Below are 21,940 nucleotides of genomic sequence, written 5' to 3' on the forward strand. Positions count from 1 at the left end.
CTTATCAAAAAAAAAAAAAAAAAAAAAAAAATGTTTTGATTGATTGGTAATTTGTGGGAGTGATATAGTAAAAAAGACAAAAAAATATATTTTTAAAATGAAAAATGATACCATTGAGTAGTCAAGAGATATAATTTTTTGTAGGAATATAAATGATATTTTAAAGTTTGGATGGACACACCTTAATTCTTTGCTTTTCTTAAAAACGAACTCAGTTAGAAATATAAAACAATTAAGTTTCGAATTTAAGAACCCAGATATTAATCATCAAATTTTTAGCTATCTGCGCGCGTTATGTACAGCCAGTCACAATAAAGACAGTGCTGAAGTATGTGTTTGACAAAAACTTCTTTTTAGCCACTTATAATTTTCACTTAACAATCTTGTGGTTTGTGAATTTGATTAGTAAGATAAAATCATAATGTATGAAATTAAAAATATCTCAAACGATAGAACGATAAAGTAAAAAAATATGCTAAACCAGAGAAGGCTAATTGTAAATTAGCCTTTTTCTGGCACATGTACCCTAGCTTGCAACTTGGAACAGTGCATGTCTAGTAAGTCGTTTATACAAAGTGTTGCATGTAAATTCAGTAGTTATCCTAAAATTTTAAATATATTTGACACAGTGATGAAATACATGGTTGAAATTAACGCATCTTTTTAAAATTAAAACACAGGCTAAAGTGTAAGAGAAATGTTTAACTTGTAATTTTGCTTTAGAATCTAAGATTTGCTTACACGTCAAGGATGGATTTTAGAAGAAGATAAATTTTCTGACTATTGTTGTAATTGTACATCAAAATCTGAATTTCATAAGGCAATTTTTTAAGATTTGCAAGCATATTTTTTCTTATTAGAATGAAGTACGAGGATTGATACAAATAATTTCCACATCCAGAAAGAGTTCAATTCACAGAACCAAAATGACTCACGAAATCGGTGCACCGCAAAAAACACATGCATTGAGACTCGAACTAGATTGAATTAAAGTTCAAATAGAATTAAATTGAAATCAAAGGGAAAGTAGTGCAGTAGCAACTTATAGAACAAAGTTTTCCTTCTTTCCTTTTTTTTTTTTTTTCCTTTTTTTTTTTTTGTGAAGAGAAATTCTATTTCATACATACATGCTACCTTGTTACGTAGTTTAACTTACATACACAACTACACAAGTTTATGTAATTATGTTACACTACGCACTACCATATATGTTGAGGCAACACAACCGTGAAAAAGAAATTACAGTGCTTATTAATTACTTGATATAATCATCATAGTCATAATAGACCTTTATGATGATGCATTGGGATTCATGATATCACTGATCACTCTGAAAAAAACAAGAAAATCACTGATCATTTTATTAATTATTATTATTATTTTTTTCTAGAAAAATAGCTTGCTATCCATTTCATTTATTAAAATTATGAATTAGGCTATAGAGGTGAGGTAATAGACCTCAGTCGAGGCGAAAAAAAAAAGGTTTAACAAAATGGTAAGTAGCTACTTTGCCGAGGTGAATTCCTTCAACAAGTTCTTCAAGTACTTGATCTTATTGACCGCTAGAAAAGAATACGCGTTAATCTTTCTAAAAATCGTATCGTTTCTAACCTTCCAAATAACCCACTAGCAGGCTATCAGTCCGATCAGCTTAGAGTGAGTAGGCTGATTTCTACATCTTGAAATCCACTTATCCCAGAAGTGGGACACTTGGTCACCCAGGTCTATCTCGATTGAATTCCCTCTAATGCTGTTACTACTAGAAATTTACTAAATATGCACTGCATCAATAGATGGTTCACAGTTTCCTCTTCCAACTTGTATGGTATACAGACTATAGTTTCCGACCATCCTCTTTTAAGTAGGTTGCCCGCTGTAAGATGCCTCTTCTTAAGAACGAGCCAGGTAAAGATTTTAACTTTCAAGAGTATTCCAAGACTCCAAATGTTACTAGCACGTGTGTCTCTCGTACCACCATCACTAAGGGTGGCATAAGTCGGCTTAACGGGGAACCTTCCATTGGAACTCCACCGCCAAACCACATCATCCGGTCTCTGTTATACCTTGAACCCTGAAATACTATCCTTGAGTGCTAAGATGCTAGGGATACTTCCATAGCCAATAATAGTGATTCCTCTTAGGATCTTACTCAATCTCCATCCGTCGCTCGCCATACACTCACTGATTCTAAGGTTTTTCCGCACAACCCTTTCATACACGTCAAGAAAAAGGGATTGTAAAGCAGCTTCCCCACACCATCTGTCGGACCAAAAATCGACTACCCTCCCATCCCCCAACCTGTATAATACTCCCCATTTGAAGATAGCATTATGACTTAAAACACCCTTCCACCAATGTGAGAATGGCCTAAAAGACCTTCTCTCATACAATGGTCTTCTTCTGTGATAGTAAAGAGTTTCAATAATTCTGTTCCACAATAGTTTTGGCTCTGTATGAAATTATCACTTTATTAATTATTTCTCTAATAAATAATGTGATTCAACTTCTTTCCAATCGATCTTCCCTGTAGAGAACCAAAACCGAAAGGGAACTAGGACAAATTTTCAATTATTGTCAAATTTGAAATCAAACTGATTTGAAAAAACCAAGTAGGATTTGGCATTTTGGTTTGCATTCTTTTGTATCTCAAATATCGAATGAATTAGACGAATTTGATCATTATATGATCCATCAATGCATCATAACAACATACGAAACATTGAAATACTACATGTTCTTACATGAGAGGAGACAAATTTTGCACTGTAAAAGCTGAAACTGAATTCGACATTTTCGTTACAGATGCAAAGGAAACACAAATGTAAGTACACTTTTATGAAGATATATATGATATTTACAAATGAATTCAGTGTCACTAAATTGCTATACATCAAGCTATATAACAGCTTATGAGATGTAAATTGTAGAAATGCGGATTTAAAGAGTCGTTCTGAGGACGATAAAAAGAGAAAGAAATTGATTTCAAAAAAAAAAAGGAAAGAAAGAAGAGGAAGTAAGATTTTCCTAGCTGTACACTTCTGCGAGATCGGAAAACGCAAAATAGTAATGTGATTGCAAGAAATGAGAGACATTTCGACCTTCAAATCTCCGAATCCCGCGATGCAGGCCTCAAGAGCACCTAAAAAGTCGCAAAATTAAATGATAATCAGTTACAAAAATTGTACATGGAGAACCTTAATGTATTGATCATAAGATAAAACTTCAATAACCTCTCATCTTATTATATAACTCAATTCCACTTTAATTTCCTACAGTTCAAAATACTAAACTTTCCTGCACAACGATCATATTTGCGACTCGTCAAAACAATGTAAATAAGGATTTAACCCTTGCTTGCACCGTATTGAGCTACACTAGATGTGAGTAAACTAAAATTTCGCCTTGATCACGAACACAGTCAACTGATTGGTGAAAGGCATACTTCTGGAAAGCCTTACAAATCCGGCTTCGGATCGAGCAAGGCCCGCGTAGCTTGTTTCTTGGGCGGGGATCGAAGAACTAAAAAGGACCGCGCGGGCAGTTTCTTCGACGAAACGGAAGGTAAGACGCGAGAAAGCCAAGAATCGGACGGTGATTTTGGCAACAGCAGCTGGAGTTTACATGGCAATAATGCAGCAGAATCCTCACTGATATCATGTTTGGCATTCTCGCTGTTCGGAGAAATCTGCAACCTGGGATCAGCAGCACCAGAAGAGTTGTGCTGCAGCGCATCACTTCCGCGAGATTCTGCGGTCAAATTCCCTTCGACTTTGTCATCTTTTCCGGCAGAACTCTCCTTTAAATCCTCAGAGAGGGTTTTCTGAAATGCAGGGTTCAGATTACCCTTCTGAAATGTTGAGTGAGGAAAAGGGAAGGCCCAATCAGCCATTTGTGAACTAGTCCAATCCAGAATCCAATTTGATTCAGTATTCAACTGGCTCCTCCCTGCTTGATTCCTCTCCTCCAGTTTTTGCTTATAACCAGAAAAAATCAAAATATCAACACTAGAATTTTGGAAATGGCAACTGAAATATTACTTAAAAATTGCTTGAGAGGAACTGACATTTTCAGAATCTGTTAATCTGAAATTGCCTTTACATGATATTGTTTAAGTTACTAGCTATAAATAGTTTGTTTACAATTTAAAATTGATCCAACTGATCTGATTGTCGAAAACAAATACAATGAACTCAAATTGCCACCCCTACCTAACAGTAATCTCCTGAGCAATTTTTTGATTTTTTTTTATCCCTTTTTTCTAAAATGTAGGCTTAAAAGTATAAAAATTTAATTTGGCTAATTTGACTAATTTGCTATAATTGTATTTACATGCTGAAATTGGGCCCACAGACGAAGATCCAACTACTAAATTTTATCGACATCCAAATTGGCTGTAGAGATAGCAGTTAGAGAGAGTAATTTTCTAACGATGCAGTAATTAAATAATAAAAAAACAAAGCTTCTAATCTTTGATACTAATCTCATCATTTCACATATTTATATAAAGTATCAAAATTGGCTGGTGCAACTTTCAACTATTAAGTAAAAAAAGTTTGTAGCTACCTCACTCTCAACCACATGCATTTGTAATTATTCTACATTTATAGCTATAGATGAAACTAAACAGCAACTTTTTTTAGTTTTAGAGTTGACTAAATCACAGAAAACTCTTATAGGAATACTCGTTTTTTTACTTTTCCTTAAAAATCTATATTTTATATTTTTAAATTATTTTCAGGGTTTACGGTGTTAATGGAGAGGACAAAATGACCAAATTATTCTTATTTCTTATATAAAAAATAATATTTTTAATATATTTTTATTATTTTGAAAAATATTTTTAGTATAAATTATAAAAAATAAACGGAATAGTGATAAAACCCTGATGGAGGGGGGAGCTAAATGCAACAATTTAGAATGTTAAGAAGGTAATATATAGATTTTTAAAAGTTAAGAAACAAAACTGAAAAAAAAAATATTTATAAAGAAATTTTCAGTAATTTAAATTTTAGAAGGTCTAAAATTTTTCCCCATAAAATGAAATGCAACATGATTTAAAAAAAAAAAAAAAAATGTGGGTGGCATGCATGTTACCTCGTATTCGTCTCCACGTGAGCTTCTTCCACCAAGCTTAAGAAGACAAAATGAATTATTCAAACAAAATATTGGAATTAATCCACACACTTTATTAGTCGAAAAATCCCTACTACTATGATCATAATATTCCTCCTCCTCCTCCTCCTCCTCCTCCTCCTCGTCCGCATAATTCGCACTGTACGGACACAAAATCGGGGCCCTCCGCACGGGATCTCTCCGCGGAACGGGGGAAGGTTTGGTGGGCTCGCGCTCGCATGCGGACGCGTTCTCGACGTTTGCGTGATTCTGCGGACGCGGCCCCCCGGCCAGGGCCTGCGCCGCGGGCAAGAACCGCCCCATAATGAAGTCGCATGCGGGCGCGTCGTCCGCATATAGGACCCTCGGATGGTCCGCATAATCCGCGACCCCGCTCAGGCTACAGTTGACGAGGAACGAATCCGTGCGGGAGAGCGCCTCGTGCGCGTCCGCATGCGACGCCTCCTCGTGCTCCGACCCACCGACGGGTCCACGCGTGCGGACGCTGTGAGCGGTTCGGGGCGGGGGCCGGACCGGCGGGAATTGGACCGGTGTCGGACCGGGCCCGGTCGGGCTGGGCTTGGGCCGGCCGGGGGAATGCTCCCAGAGGAACGGGACCGAACCGGGGATCCGAACCGGGCCGGATTTTTGGTCCGGTTTGTAGACCGGGAGGGCGGTTCGACTCGGCAACGGTCGGCGCGGAGAAATGGGAGACGAGGCGGAGGAAGTGGCGGGGGCATGGACGGTAGAGAATCGCCGGGCGGAGAGGAGCGGAGCGTCCAGATCGAGACGCGTGTCCTCCATGAGATCGGAGATTTGACGATGTTTCTGGAGTGTTCATACACACCTTTTTCTCTCTTTCCTGTTTCGGTGTCTATTATGATTACCTTTTTTATCGAGGGCTTATTAAATTTTATTAAATTTTATCAAATTTATCGATAAATAATAATAAGTTTTAATAAATAGAGTGGGGTTGCTGTACCTATTCGGATACTGAAATTTTTGTATTCATAAATCGTTTTCGATAATAAAATTTTCAATTCAAAAATCTATACCGTTAAGTATGATTTAAATCATTTAAAGTATTTAGAAACTAAATTTTATAATTTTTAAATTTATAGTAAAATTCTTTAATGAGTATAAAATAAATGGTCAAAATTAAACAATCTCCTAAAAATAATAGATAATATTTTTAAATTCAAGATCAGAGTTATTGGTCTTGATCCATATAATGAATAAAATTTTCTATCAAAAATTTTATCGATTTTGATTCTTCTATATTGTTAACTAGGAAACATCTCACAGTGACCATTAGAAATGTCAATTTTTTAAGGCCCTTTGATCGTAAGATATATGATCTCAAAAAATTATAAATTCGGTTGTTAAAATATTGAAATACTCTAAATTATGTTTAATGATATAGACCGTCAGCATTCGAATACCTAACAACCGATCTATCAGCAATTTTAGTTGGTGGGATTTCCCTTTTTATTGCGTCGGAGGCAGATGGGTGCGTGAGATCTGCTCGGGAGTTAAGCGGGGATGGTTTTGTGTCTGCTTCAACTCATCAATGCTGAACTTTCTTGGGGAACTGAGGACCAGAATCTGTTAATGCGTTCGTGCGAATTTGGTGGCGTTGTAGTACACGCGTGCACTTTTTTGTCTTTTTCTTTAAGACAAAAAAATACATGCAAATTTACTAGCCGAAAATGTTAAATTTATAAACTTATGATTTGGGAAGCGGAGGGTTCGTAGCACGACACGTGTCGGCGGGCGAGAGGGGCGTGAGGCCGGGCACGGTTGCGAGCGGACGGCGCGGGCGCGAGCGAGCGGCGCGAGCGGGGCGGGCGCACAGGCGTGGGCGCGAGCGGGCGCGGGCGTGGGCGCGAGCCGGCGGGGGGGCGGAGCGCAGTCGCGGGCAGGGCACGAGCCGGCGCGGGGCGCGGGGGGGCGACAGGCGGGCAGGGCGCGAGTCGGCGCGGTGGAAGCCGAGAAAAAAAAAAGCTACAGTTTTGTCGGGCCTCACTTCCCCTTCTTGCACGTGGTCCACGAGGTGAGCATCACTCCTGGACGCGCCTGAGGGAGAGAGGCATGGACCTCTCTCCTCTTCTTTGAGATTTTATATATATATAATATTATATATATAATATATATTATAATAATATATATATATAATATATATAATTTTAATATTTATTTATAAATATATAATAATTTTATTTTAAGAATCAATAAAGATTGTATTTTATTTTTTTTTATTTGTAAGTTCTACACAGATAATAATAAAAAAATATTACGTATTTTTTGAATATTACAATAAGCCTTTTATTTATTTTAAACTGGTTTATTTATTTATGACCAACTCCTATCTCTCTAGCTTTTTTGATTTTTTTTTTTCCTTTTCTAACCCTTCTATTTTAGAGTGTTATTGTCCACATAAAAAAAAATTAATTTTAATTTAAAATTTAAAATTTAAATTTATTATTAATGATTTTTGAATGTGTTGCTTAGCTTTTTGATATTTAGTTAGTATATTTTATGTAATTGTTGTAATTAAATATATTTTAAAAAAACTTAATTGTAGTGTTTTCTCTAAAAATGGATTATTTATATCTAATTAATTATAAAATTAAAATTAATATTTAATACATATAATCTAAAATATTTTAAAATTAGGCATAATTAATTATATATTTTAAAGTTTTATTATAATTAAAGCACAAACTTATGAATTTACAATTTGAAACAAAACTAGTTTTAAGATCAGTATTATTGTTTGTAATCAAAACTTACATATCTGATACAATTGATCACATGTGAAAATCTATCTAAAACTTTTTTATTTAATTAACTAAAATATATTATTATTTATTTTATAAAAATATATTTAATTATTTATTTATTAATTATTTATAAAGAAGATAAATGAACCTGTTGCATAGCACGGGTTCCTTAACTAGTTAACTATAAATTGTGCTAGATATAAATTCTCTAATATTTATAAATTTTCAATCTGCATGATAATAATTTCGGATTAGGATTATAATGATCCTCTGGAATTGAGTGGGTTATTGGTTGAATAATATAATGTCACGTCCCAGATTACAACATTTTTCGGGCTCGCCAATAAATCTGCTGTACACACAGAAATTTTTCGTGTATATGAAACAATAGCCATACCTGCAAACAGATAGAAGCTACAACAAAAGTATAAAGCTGCTAAACTAAACATATATATATCTGAATATCATAGAAAGGCCAACTGTACATACATACTCCAAAACACAACCATCTCTCAGAACGAAACTAAAACAAATATCACTGTATATACATGGCACAATCAAAACTATCTCTGATAGAGGGACTCCTCTAGAAAGGTGATCGGGGTCGATAGGGATCTAGTACGCGACTCCCTTATCTCAATTAGAATCAGCAACAGTAGCAGCAGACAAGAGCTCTGCAAAAAACTTACAACAACAGGGTGTGAGAACTACTGCAAAACAGAGTAGTCCTCAGTGGATACGGTCACGACCCCAACGGCCTACCCACTAAGTCTACAGCAAAGGTATATAAAGGATAGTAAAATAATCTGGAAGAAACTCTACAGCTATATGCCACTAGACTACCGTTATCCAAATCAAACTCTCTATAAACATAGAAATATATCACTAGCTACAACTCAATCACACTGACCCAATCTCAATGGACCGCCAACTGGCTAGTCCAGCCTGTATTCAAATTACACCGCACACCACCCACGGGGGTGGCTGGTCCAAGAACACTGCCCAAATAGAACTGCTGTAACATCAACGCAAGTAAAGTCTCACTCCAGAGCGGCACTCGTAGGAGTGACCCAACCGAGTATGCAAGCGTGTATTTGCTGAGCTCAATCAGGTTCACACAGACTATAGTCAATGCAAATGGATCAAACTGGTCTAACAACCAAGGCTCATGTGCTCTCAACTCAATGTAATACAAGATGTAAAAATCTGGGTCCACCGCTAATCCCGACGACACTTGACAGTACGGAACAGTCCAGACTCTACTGTAATAACGAGCTCGGCTTCTCAGCACGAGCGTAATCTCAATCTACACTAATCTAAGTATCCACGATGCACTAACAACAGTGATAGAAAAGGAAACAACTCATGAAGCTAATTCTGTTAACTTTTCAAAAAAATGAAAAGTGTGTAGGTTTAATAAGTTTTCTCCTAAGTCAAATCCCAATTCAGCATATAAAATTTATCTGCAATCATTAGATTATACTCCAAATTCAGATTTTATACAAAAACATGCAAATTCATAAATTCGAGCTACAACATGAGGATATACTACCAATAGAAGCATGCTGACATTTCTAAAGCTTAGGAGGAATTCCAAAGTATTCGGTCAATATTAACCTACCTTAAACGCTCGTCCAACACTGGCTAGAAGTCGATAGGTGAAGCCCCACGCCGGATCAACCTCAACCAAGGTACACGAGCAAAGCTCCAACGACCAGATGAAAAGAAACTGAGATCAATCCTCAAATCGCTAGAGAGGGAGGAGGAGGATAAGCTTTTTCTGCTCTGTAAGCTCCAACCCATATATACAAGCTGGGGTAGGTTGGGATAAACCCAACAACGAAAATGACCAAAAAATTTCTTACCAACTAAATCTGCTGCATAAGTACCGGTACTCAGCTTGGGTACTGGCACCCGATGCTTAAACAGTAAACACGAGCGATGTGTACTGATATTAGCCCGATGCAGTACCAGTACCCAGTCCTAGTACCGGTACTCAACACAAAGGTGCACAAACCCGAGACCACCCATTCAGAAAATCCTCTAGGTACTGATACTCCACTAGGTACCGGTATACAACACTCAAAATCCAGCCGTTTGTAGATTTCAGTATTCGAACTCCAACTCTTACAACTCCAAGTTCGTTTTTGCGTCCATTTCATGCCAAAACAACTTCGACTCGTTTCGACACTCTACAGATGTGTCGACGAGTCACTGATGCTGCAGTCAGAACGACAGTTAAATCCTAGGGACACCACATATAATCTAACAAGTGGAAATGATCAAATGGATAGATCTAACGGTCGAAAATTTATAAGTACAAAGAGGATTATACTAAATACTAAAAAGTAGGGGCAATTGCTTATATACTCCTGAAAAGTTTCCGACTTTCTGATTTACCCCTCTTAGAAGGCTAATATTGAAAATACCTTTTTTACGTTTCAACCTATTTCAAATATACCCCTAGAGTTAAAATCTGTTAATTAATTCTGTTATCTGTATAAAATTATTATTTTGCCCTTTTCAAATATACCCTTCCACCATCACCAACTTTTCTTATTTCCTCTTAAGTCAGGGGCACAAAAAGTATTTTGACTTTTGATCTTTTCAAATATACCCCCTCTACCATCGCCAGTATTTTTTATTTGCCCTTAAGTTAAGGGCAAAATTGGCATTTTATTTTTTTTTTACTGTGGTAGATATTGAACTCACGTTTAATCTAAGTTAACTTAACAAGGGATAACCGCGCGGGTATTTTGCAATAACGGTATAACATATGAGGGGTATTTTAGAAAGAAAAAAAAATAAGGATAAATCAGATATTTTCAAATGTATGAGGGGTATATAGGCAATTATCCCTAAAAAGTATAGTAGCCGGACTCCTATAAATTGCACGTTGGGCTCTCAAATTATGAAATAACTAATAATTTGATTCTGAAAATATAATTTATTATAATATTTTATTTAAATTTTTAAAATTACTGTAATTATTAAGTCCTAAAATCTAAGTTATCTTAAACTCATCACACATAAATTTCAAACCCAAAATATAATTTAAATTCAAAAAATTAAATTGAAAATCTTGCAACCAATAATCGAAATGGAACTTGTCCACACGATCAAATATTATCAAAGTTCAAAATGGGTACATCCAAAGTTGACATAGAACAATATATTCCACATCAGGACCAAATAATAGAAATCTAAAAAGGGTAAATATGTAGCAACCAATTAAGTGTAAATTAGAATTTCAAAGTAGGTAATTCCATCGTTAGTATAGAATTATAGAAATATGAAGATGATAAAGATGCATTACAAATTTAAAGTTCAACAAAGTTACTGAAATATGTAAATGATAATTAACCTGAATCCAAAGGGTAAAGTTTAAAAGTAAAATATAAGCCAAAAATTGATATATATTAATAAATCTAACATTAACACCATAAGTGTAGAGATTGAAAAATGAGAAACATGAATTACAAGGTTCAAAAATACAACATAAGTTGAGAATTAAAACAAACCAATTTAACGATTGCAAAAACTATAATGTATGTAGATGATAATATAAATCATAAAATTAGGTCCAAAGGTACCAAAATTTCATCATTAATTGTTTTGACATAATTAAATACAAAATTGTTGGAGTACGAAAATATAAATCAGAAGATTAAAGTTCAAAAATATAAACTTTTCAACATCAACAACACCTCTATTTTTTTATTATTATTATTATTATTATTTTTCTATCGGGGCATGCAGGTTGCCCCACACTTGTAGCTTAATTCACTTAATCAATGAAAGAAGCGGGTAGCGTGTTATCTTTTTCTCAAAAAAACAGCATCTCTAGTTTGCTTCAAAACAAACAAAAATTTCACAAAAGCAATACAAACTATAGCCTTAAACACACATTCGCAATGCGTCTCTCGTGCACGTACGTGGTGACCAAAAAACCTACTTATGCAACCATGCATGATCAATTAAAGGGGAAGGTGCTAAGAACTTATTACTCTGATTCTATCTCTGTCATGATCCAAACCCCCGCCATTCGAATCTTAGTCGACGTACCTCAATAAGAATCAATTTCAATTTAAGCTCGATACTTGTGAAAATGTAAGATCTTTGTGGAAGCAAAGAGTACTCAGATACCACCAAGCTAAGAAGGTGATGAAGGTAACAAGGTGGTGTAGTACAAGGAGAGTGAATGTGATACAAACACTAGTATGTGTAGCACATAAAATCATGCAGAAATGTAACAATATGAACTAGTTATTACTCAAGTGTAACCAAGCTGTATACACTGTCAATTCACCAACTAGTCCACACTCATGGGTATTAGTGAAGGCCCGCGCTACACGACGAAAAATTTATATAAATTCTAAATATTTTAAATTATATAGTAAATAGCACTTAAACTGCAAAGTCAGCAATGCCAGAAGATATTCGATTTAAAATTTAAAATTAAAATTTAAAATTAAATTTTAAATTTTAAATTTAATTTTTTATTTTTTGTATGTGATCCAAAATTATACTAAACAAAACAAAAGGGTTAGAAAAGGAGGAAAAGAAGGGAAAAAAATTAGAAAGGAAAGGGAAAAGAGGGGGAGAGAGTGGGTCCCACAAAAAAAAAAAGCTAAAAATAAAAATACTATATTATATATAATATATATATAATATATTATATATATATATATATATATATCCGCCGCCGTGCCGCACCCCGACCCTGGCGGCCCCCGCGCCGGCAACCGCACCCGCGCCAGCGCCGCGGGGAGGCTTCTGCCCGTGTTCGCGCGGCGCGGCAGCGCGGCACGCCACCGCGCCTGCTCGCGTTGGGGAGAGAGGGGGAGAACAGAGAGAGAGAACCAGGGGGGAGGAGAGGAAAGACAAGGTAGAGAGATGGGGGAGAGGGGGGGGAGGGAGAGAGCCGCGGGGAGAGAGCCGGGAGGGGGAGGGAGAGGAAGAGGAAGAGAGAGGGGGGAGAGGAGAGAGTCTCTTTCCCTCTCTTGGCGCGCGCTGCCGGGCGCGGGTGCGCGCACCTGCGTACGCACCCGCCGGGCGTGGGTCTCGCGCACGGTGGGGGGGAAGAGAGAGAAGGGGGAGAGAGAGTCCGGGAGGGGTGGGGGAGAGAGAGAGAGAGAGAGAGACGAGGAGAGAGAGGAGGATGCGGAGCGAGGGGGAGGGGGGGGGGCTTGGGGGGTGGGAGGGAAGAGAGGGGAGAGAGATGAGAGAGAGAGAGGGGGGTAGAGAGAGAGAGCGGAGACGGGGGGGGGTGTGAAGGGTCCCACCGAAGCCCCGCCAAACGCGGAGGGGCTTCGGAGAACTCTCGATTCAATATATCTATAGATACTAGCATCTATCTATACATATAATGAAAGAGCAACCCAACCAAAGCCTCCCTGGTGGGGGCGGGGGGCTTCCGTGGAGCCCACAACGTTTTTTCTTTTTCTTTTTTTTTTCCTCTCTCTCACTCTCTCTCTCTCTCACTTTCTTTTTTTATTTTTTTTCTCTCACTCTCTCTTACTCTTTTACTTTCTTTATGTAATAATAATCTTTATTATTATTATATAAGGATGAATTGTCAACCCTAAAAGAGACCTCCCCTCATTTTGGCGGTTGTGAGGCCCACAATAATTTTTTTAAGCATTAATCGCATATTGGTTCCAAATTTTTCACTATTTTTTTTGTCTTTAATCTTTTTTTTGCAATCAAATTTTTAAATTTTTTTATTTCCTCGTAATAAAAATGGCACTGTTAAAAGAGATTTTAAATTTTAACGATATTATCATACCATTGCCTATTTAGATTTTTTTTGCATATTAATTTTGGTCTCTAAACTTTATTTTTCACTTTAGTCTCCAAAATAAAAATTCAAATAAATTTGTTTAAAAAATTTAATAGCCAGATTTCCGGTGATCCATATTTACTTATCTTTGTCTATTTAAAATTCAAAATCATAAGAGTAAACTGCATCTAACTTGTAATGGCAAGTATATATCTTAACAATCAAATCGAAATCAACAAATACAATCTACTGTATCTGAATGGATTATCCTATTATGTATAAAAATACTAGATTAAACAAAAGTCTATTACTAAGGCATCTAAAATCTCAATAATCAACAGTAGAGAAAGAGTTATTATTTGATTTCTAAATAAATATGTCTCCAAAATAAGAAATACTGCTAGTGCATTCGAAGTGGGTGTAAATTTTTCATCCATTCATTGAAAATTTTATAAGCACATTTTGAATTTTAAATGCAACCAAAGGATCTGAGATTAGTATAAAAATATTGATCGTTGGATGAAGAGGGAGTAAGATTTACACTCACTTTTTTGACAGAGAGTAAACTTATTTTAAGTATGTCCAAAACTTTGAATAATTGTTAAATTTAGTGACCAAACTTTGCTAAAATGAATTGATAGATACATCGCTATGTATCTCAATATTTACCAAATTTGAAATTAATTTAAATAATAATAAATTTAAAATTACATAAAAAATGTCCTGCTTCGTATATTTAATCACTAATTATGCTCAATTTATATAATTTTACTATGTGAAATATTTTTAATGTCATATTTTGTTAAATATAAAAATGTTTAAACACCGTTCTCTAAAAGTTTAAGCTTTTAGAGTACAACGATTGTTTCGCATGGTATCAGAGCAGGAGGTCCTGAATTCGAATCACACCAGGCTCCTAGCATATTAATTTCCCCCCATTTAATTCAAACCCACGTCATGGGCCGATTAAAAAGTCTCGAGCCCAGACGTGAGGAAAAGTGTTGAATATAAAAATGTTTAAACACTATTCTCTAAAAGCTTAAGTACAACGGTTGTTTCACGTATTTACACTTATTCTTATAAAATTTTACAACGGAATTCATTAATTATCTCAACTTTTAAAACATATTTAAGATAATAAAAAAATAACGAGTAAAAATGAGCACAATTTTTAACACCAGATGTAAATAAAACAAAGGTGGCGCTCCATATCTAATATCCTATAGTTTAGGGGATTCTCCATAACAGAAAGAAAAGAAAATAAAATTAAGATTGAACCAAAAAAAAAAGAAGAAAAATCATGAACTAATTAAGGAAAAGGAGAAAATGATTAAAAAAAAAAAAGTTAAAAAATTTTCGTGAGCTATAGAGAAGAAAAGAATAACAAAAAGCTAAAATTTTTTCATGAGCGAAGGAAAGAAGAAAAGAATAAGAAGAAGCTAAATTTTTCCATGAACAAGGAAGAGAAGTAATAATTAAGGATAACAGAGGTGAATGCTTTCATGAACAAGGGAAAGAAGAAAAGAATAAAACAAAGCAGGGAAGAGAAGAAAAGGATAAAAATAAATTAGGCACTTGGCATGCATATATATGCTAATTAATCTTCAATACACTCTTCTTCCGTGTAGGAGCTGCATAGAGAAAAATAACATACAGCTGCTGCTGCACCTAAGAAGTTGCACGTACGTAGCGCCATGGCGGAGGGGATTGCATTCGACTTGGTGAAGGGAGTGCTCGGCAAGCTGGGCTCCACTCTATGGGACAAAATCGGGCTGCTGCGGAGCTTCAAGGACGACGCGGACGATCTCAGAAGCAATTTCTCGGCGATCCAAGCGGTGCTTCTCGACGCTGAGGAGAGAAGCAATGCTGAGAAGGAGAGCCACGCGCTGCGCGACTGGCTGCGCAAACTGAAGGACGCCGCGTACGACGCCGACGACCTGCTGGACGAGATCCAGATGCAAACGGTCCTCCGGCAACAGCGGCATGAGGTGCAGAATCAAAACCAGCTTGCTGAAAAGGTACGTGAATTCCTCTCCCGCGCTAATCCGATACATTTGAAGTTCAAGCACGCGATGGCACGTAGGATGAAAGCGCTCAGAGAAAAGATCGATAAGATTGCGAAACAGAGGCATGATTTTGGCCTTGTCGGAGCTGGCCCGCCCCGACCGGCTGAGTTCCAGCGCCCTGAGACATTCTCGGTCGTCGATGAAAAGGAAATAGTCGGGAGAGATGGTGATAAAGAGGAAATTGTGAAGCTTCTGCTGGAGAGTAACGGCGATCACAATGTGTCAGTCATTCCGATCGTGGGTATGGGGGGTTTGGGGAAGACGACGCTCGCTCAGCTGGCCTTCAACGACGGGCGGGTTACGGCCCAGCAGCGCTTTGATCTACGGGTGTGGGTCTGCGTGTCTACTGATTTCCGCATGAAGAAGATTGCAAAGCCGGTGATATCTGCAGCCGGAGAGAAGTGTGATGATCTTGATAACGCGGATGCCGTCGCGAGTTGCCTTGTCAGGATTTTTAGTCAGAGGAGATTTTTGCTGGTGCTGGATGATGTATGGAATGAAGATCAGGACAAGTGGGAGAAATTTAAGGTTTTATTTAAGGACGGCAAGAAGGGAAGCAAAATCTTAGCAACCACACGAAGTGAGAAGGTCTCCGAGATAATGAAGACAACCGAACAACCACACCGCCTGAAAGGCTTATCAGATGCTGATTGTTGGACATTGTTCGAAAGACGGGCATTCAAGGAAGGGGAAGAGAACGTCTATCCGAGTTTGGTCAAAATCGGAAAGCAGATAGTTAAGAAGTGCGGCGGCGTGCCGTTAGCAGCTAATGCTTTAGGAAGTATGATGCGCTTTAAGATCAGGACGGAGGATGCATGGTCCGCTATTAGAGACAGCGAAATATGGAGGTTGGAACAAGAAGGAACTATTTTACCATCATTGAAATTGAGCTACATTCAGATGCCGTCGGCTTTGAAGCAGTGCTTTGCTTACTGCTCCATATACCCCAAGGACTATGAGATTGACAAGAATGACTTGATCCAGCAATGGATTGCTTTAGGCTTCATTTCATCGCAGGAAACAAGGACTTCGATGGAAGATATTGGGAATGAGTACTTTAACGATCTATTATGGATGTCTTTCCTTCAAAAAGTGGAGGAGGACGACGAGCAATGTAACGGAGAGGCTACCACCTGCCGGATGCATGATTTAGTGCACGACCTCGCACAATCTGTAGCAAGAGAAGAAGTTGCTGTTATAGCTGGAGAAGAGTCAACAGAGATCCCGGAAGGTTGCCGCTATGCATCGATATACGGTCGTTTCATTTCACGGATTCCAACCACAGTTCTGCGGAGGTTGCGAGCTCTCCAATTTGGGGAATCTGCTTCACTAATAATGACTTTTTATAGCGAGGCAAAATGCTTACGCCTGTTGGATTTACATGATTCCGAAATTTCTATGCTGCCAAGCTCAATCGGTAAGTTGAAGCTCTTAAGATACCTCAACCTTTCGTCGACCAATATACAAGAACTGCCCAAACCAATTGCCAACCTTTGCAACTTGCAAACCTTGAATCTTTCGGGCTGCGATGAGATCCGTACATTACCCAAATCTCTAGAAAGGCTTGTGAATTTGCGGATTTTAGATTTAAGTGGGTGTCGATCTCTGACAATACCTGACTCAATTAGCAACCTTCAGAGTTTGTACACACTAAATTTAAGTTCGTGCAAAAAAGCGATATCACTTGAACCTGTAAGTCACCTCAAAAACCTCCGTTACCTTGACCTATCGGATCTAGATTTTTTGGTGACATTACCTGAATCCATTGGGAGTCTTCAAAGCTTGCGTATTCTGAACCTCTCTCACTGCATTTCTCTACTATCATTGCCCTCATCGGCAAGTGATCTCCAGAATTTAGAGAAACTAGACATTAGTGGCTGCCGAAAATTATGTGAGCTGCCTAAAATGATCCAAAAGCTGACCAAACTCAGAGCATTGTTAAACTACAATTGCTTGAAATTGAAGGGCATGCCCCGAGGGATCGGCAAGTTAGTTAGCTTGCAGAGATTGCCCCTTTTTGTCGTCGGCAAGCAAGACCGTGTCGAACATTGTGCTGGCATTTCTGAGCTAGAGCACCTGAAGCTTGTCGGCGAGCTGGAGATCAAGGGTCTCGAAAATGTAACGAGTCCGGCCGACGCCAAGGCGGCAAATTTGGTGGAGAAGAAACTGCAGAATTTGAAGTTGGAATGGAATGATGTAAGTGGAAACGACGACATGGAGGAGATGGATGCCGTGCTAGAAAATCTTCAACCACATCAAAATTTAGTGAATTTGGTAATAGAAGGCTATGCAGGCGGGAAGTTTCCCAGCTGGATGATGAATAGGATTGACTCGTGCCTCCCAAATCTCGTCGAAATCGAACTTGTATATATGCCCAGGTGCAGCTCACTCCCGCCGCTGGGGCAACTCCCTTTTCTCGAAGTGCTAACTGTACAGTACATGCCCGCGATCACAAATTTGGGCGCAGAATTTTATGGAGATGACCATACAAATATGTTCCCTGCGCTGATGACGCTTGACTTGTCCTACACGCCGGTGCTGCAAGAATGGGTGACGATGCTGACGGTGGATGACGAAGAAGGCAGGCGAGAGCGAGTTCCCATTTTTCCGTATCTCGACGAATTGTCGCTTAAAGAATGTCCTGAATTGAGGCCCGAGCCTTGCCTCCCGGCATCGGTCGAGGATCTGACCATTTCCGAAACAAGCAGCGAGAACCTATCATTAATTCTCGAGCGCGCGACCCCGGTTGACGGCCGGCCGCCGCCAAATAGGGGGCTGCGGGATCTAACAATAGAAGAATGTCAGCAGCTAACTTGTTTGCCCGAGAGCTTGCGGGGGCTCACTGCCCTCCACAGCCTGAGAATTTGGGATTGCGAAGATCTTGAGAGAATTGAAGATTGGCTCGGGGAGCTCCCCGGCCTGCAGTGCTTGGAGATCAGTGGCTGCAGCAGTCTCCGTTACTTGCCTGCCCATAAGATGACCACGCTGACGGAGTTATCTATTCATGATTGCCCGCTGTTGTTCGATGCAGGCGGACAATTTGTCGACACCAGCGTCGATCACATCGAAGAAGTCTGTGTTAATGGAAGGTAATCAGATTAACTTGCAACTCTGACTACTCTTCAATTAGCTGGCTAGCTGGCTAGCATCTTAATATTCTCTTGCAGCCAGCGTATACATCTTTTTCCTTTTTTTTTTAAATTCTTTTTTCTTTTCTTTTTTTTTTTTACAATCCATATGGGAAAACTTCTATTTAATTGCCCCGCCTACACGTGGTTTAATTAGTGCATTTTCAGTTTGCTTCAAAATATTTTACTTTGCTATTTTATAACTTTATTTTTATTTTATCGCAAGAACCTACTATCAAAAGAATACTGAAGGGCTAAACTTTATATGATTTCAAGGGTAATAAAGTGTGTATGTGCATGCATATGTGCGGCTACCCTTTGGTTCATGAAATGTATCACTTTATTATCCCATAGTTTATAAATTATAGTGCTTTAGTATTCTACTTGATTGCAGGTTCTTGCAATAATACAAAAGGGAAAAAAAAAAAAAAAAATACCCTACAGGATTTTGAAGTGAAACTATATTTTAAAGCACGGGACGATAAAGTGAAAACACGTTAAACCACAAATTAAGGAGCCAAATTGAAGTTTTTACTCCCCGAATCAACCTCCGTAGCAGATCTATAGAGAAACATATTTACTGCAACATAAGTTACAAACCGTTTGCTATTCACAATCTCCAATCCTTACCTTCTCGAGCAACTGATTTTAATTTCGATCTGCGTATTTATGTATTTGTGAGATTTTGTTTAATATATATTTTGAGTGATTATGACCGGTAAGATTAGTTTTGCCCTGTTCTTTTTCCCTCCTGTTTAGATATGCTAAATTGCAATTCAACAAAATATTTTACTTGTAGAGGTAGTTCATACATTACATGAGGAAATTGTCTTTCCACAAATTTTGCAACAGTAGCAACTTTGCTAATCATCTGCTTTTCACAATTGGAACAATAGCAGCTTGCTGTTGCACAATTTAAAAACCCCACACTTTAATATCAATTATGTAAAAGTATAGTTAAGATATTCGAAAACATGGTTGGTTGCCTGGAAATATTTACAAGTGATCTCTTGTACGTATGTAGACTAATTAATGGAATTTTAACCTTTTCTTAATTCGTAGTGATTTAGAATGCCGAAAAATTTCTACTTGAAAGATATATAGTATTTACCAAGTAATTATTTTCGGTCATATTGTTGATATATTATTCAAGTCATGAGATATTTTTCTTAACATATCATATCACTACAACAGAATTAGGTTATAGGGACACATGTTTGGGACACTTTTGAGTAAGTGTCCCATTTATGCTAAAACTTAAAAAAACATCTACTTATGCCTAAATATAAAGCCCAATCCAACTAAAAATAAAAGATTACTCTACTCAACTAACCACACCCAGTCCATTTGACCCGATTACAAACAGAAAAGAAAAAAAAAAAGGAAAAATCAATTACCATCTTTTCTTCTCTCTTCACTCAATCCACTGAAATTCTAGACGAAGAGCCTTTCCTGTCGTCCTCCTCCGCCACCGCAGAAAAACGAGATAGAGTTTCGGCGGTTGCTAAATGCTTAAATAAGTGTTGGTAAATTAGCAGCACTCTTTTAGGTTATAGCGACACTCTTTAACTGTCACTATATACCTAGCGACCCCACATATAGCAACACTTTTTAAAAGTGTCGGTAATTTTAGCTAGCAGCACTTTTTTGACATGTACCTATATTTAAAAGTGTCGCTATAGACCGTTGTTGTTGTAGTGTATATGATTAGATAGTTTGAGCAAAATGTATGGTACATACTGCAAAGCAAAATGTATATATTACATGCTGCACGAGCGTCATATAAAAAAATTACCATTTTGTGTTTGTTGCGATGCAGGGAATACCCATACGAGGAACAAGTGAGCAACTCGCCACAGAAGGAGAAAAAGAGTTGGACAAGTTGTTGGAGAAAATCGAATTAGTTGGGGAGAAGAACCTGAGCGTATGTACTTATTATTTGGAGGTAAAAACATATTAGTTATTTATCTAAACTATACTGCATTTTGAAAGTGGGCACTTGAGCTTTACGAATTAAGATTTTAACAATGTAAACCTTATTATATATACTCCTTTTGATATAAGAAATTTCCTTAAGAGAGATTTGTTAGATTCTCTTAAAATTTAGTCTCTTGCGTCAAACGAAGTGCACAATGTTCCATAAAATAAAAAAATATTTTTTATCAAATTTTAAAATGTTTTATCAAAAAAGTTAAGTATAGTTTGGAATTCTAGAAGGAACATAGCACTTAAACATGATGGAGAGTTAGATAGTAGAACTAAAATTTCGAAAGTTTAGATAGTTATCTCAAAATGTATTATTCCTCACGTAAAGATAATTCTCTTTTAGCTTATTAATTTGGTGACCACTATTCCCCTTTGAAAAGAGCTTTTTTTGCGAAAAAAAAATAAAATTTATGTACATGCAATGGTGGAGAGTTTTCATTTATGGACTTGCGGTCTTCCTTTTTCAGGTTGATGCTGTTTAGCTTGCCGGACAAGAATTATTTTGTACAGTTGTCGGTTGATATATATTTATGTTTTCGTGATATAAGTTAAGTTTTTGAATGTACTATTTTATAATTTGGTTTGATTATTTGTAATTTTATGGTGTTCTCTATGCATGTTATGAGGTTAAAAAAGATTGTTTGGCTTGAATAAACAAATATTGCTTCTTTTTTAATACGGATATTAGAGGTTACGTTAATTATAAGTAAATCTCATGCAGAGTTTATTACTAGTATGTATGCATTGTGTATGTTATGCCCTTGTTTAAATAGAGGTTCGAACTTTTTCGCATGCACGTTGGACCTATTATGTATGTACCGCAGTTGAGAGGGTTTCCATACATTTTTATTTTAATTTTATCATTTCTTTTATTTGAATGGATCCGAAGCCGATATTTTATTATTTTGCTTTTTGCAAGTTTTTTATTTTTTAATTCCCCAAATCCGAAATCAATTTATTACTAAAATCAAACTGAATCAACCGAAGTGAGTTGTTTTCCGGTTTGGTTTTCACGAAACATGTGGTTTAAATGGAAATATAGATTTATGTTGTTGCACAATTTAATTTGTTTGATTTAAGTGA

The 21,940-nt window shown here is 37.3% G+C and overlaps 2 protein-coding genes across 2 annotated transcripts; one reads left to right on the top strand and one right to left on the bottom strand.

The window, feature by feature from the left end:
• On the bottom strand, positions 2,774-6,037 carry LOC109716972. The gene is made up of 3 exons (XM_020242601.1): positions 5,095-6,037; positions 3,443-3,973; positions 2,774-3,139 (listed from the first exon to the last, which is right to left on the bottom strand). Exons 1-2 carry the CDS (start codon positions 5,914-5,916, stop codon positions 3,455-3,457), a joined length of 1,341 nt encoding a protein of 446 aa, XP_020098190.1. The 5' UTR covers positions 5,917-6,037; the 3' UTR covers positions 2,774-3,139; positions 3,443-3,454.
• On the top strand, positions 15,372-21,478 carry LOC109717130 (disease resistance protein RGA2-like). Its single transcript, XM_020242804.1, has 3 exons — positions 15,372-18,832; positions 20,691-20,816; positions 21,325-21,478. Exons 1-2 carry the CDS (start codon positions 15,372-15,374, stop codon positions 20,773-20,775), a joined length of 3,546 nt encoding a protein of 1,181 aa, XP_020098393.1. The 3' UTR covers positions 20,776-20,816; positions 21,325-21,478.

This window comes from Ananas comosus, linkage group 11 (assembly GCF_001540865.1).
Source record: "Ananas comosus cultivar F153 linkage group 11, ASM154086v1, whole genome shotgun sequence".
NCBI classification, from domain to species: Eukaryota; Viridiplantae; Streptophyta; class Magnoliopsida; order Poales; family Bromeliaceae; genus Ananas; species Ananas comosus.

Bases quoted from the DNA above. Each gene is read 5' to 3' on its own strand.
- LOC109716972 (XM_020242601.1), bottom strand. From the start codon at position 5,916: ATGGAGGACACGCGTCTCGATCTGGACGCTCCGCTCCTCTCCGCCCGG. The intron at 3,974-5,094 runs GTAACATGCATG...TCTGGTTATAAG, and splicing joins CACGTGGAGACGAATACGAG to CAAAAACTGGAGGAGAGGAA.
- LOC109717130 (XM_020242804.1), top strand. From the start codon at position 15,372: ATGGCGGAGGGGATTGCATTCGACTTGGTGAAGGGAGTGCTCGGCAAG. The intron at 18,833-20,690 runs GTAATCAGATTA...GTTGCGATGCAG, and splicing joins GAAGTCTGTGTTAATGGAAG to GGAATACCCATACGAGGAAC.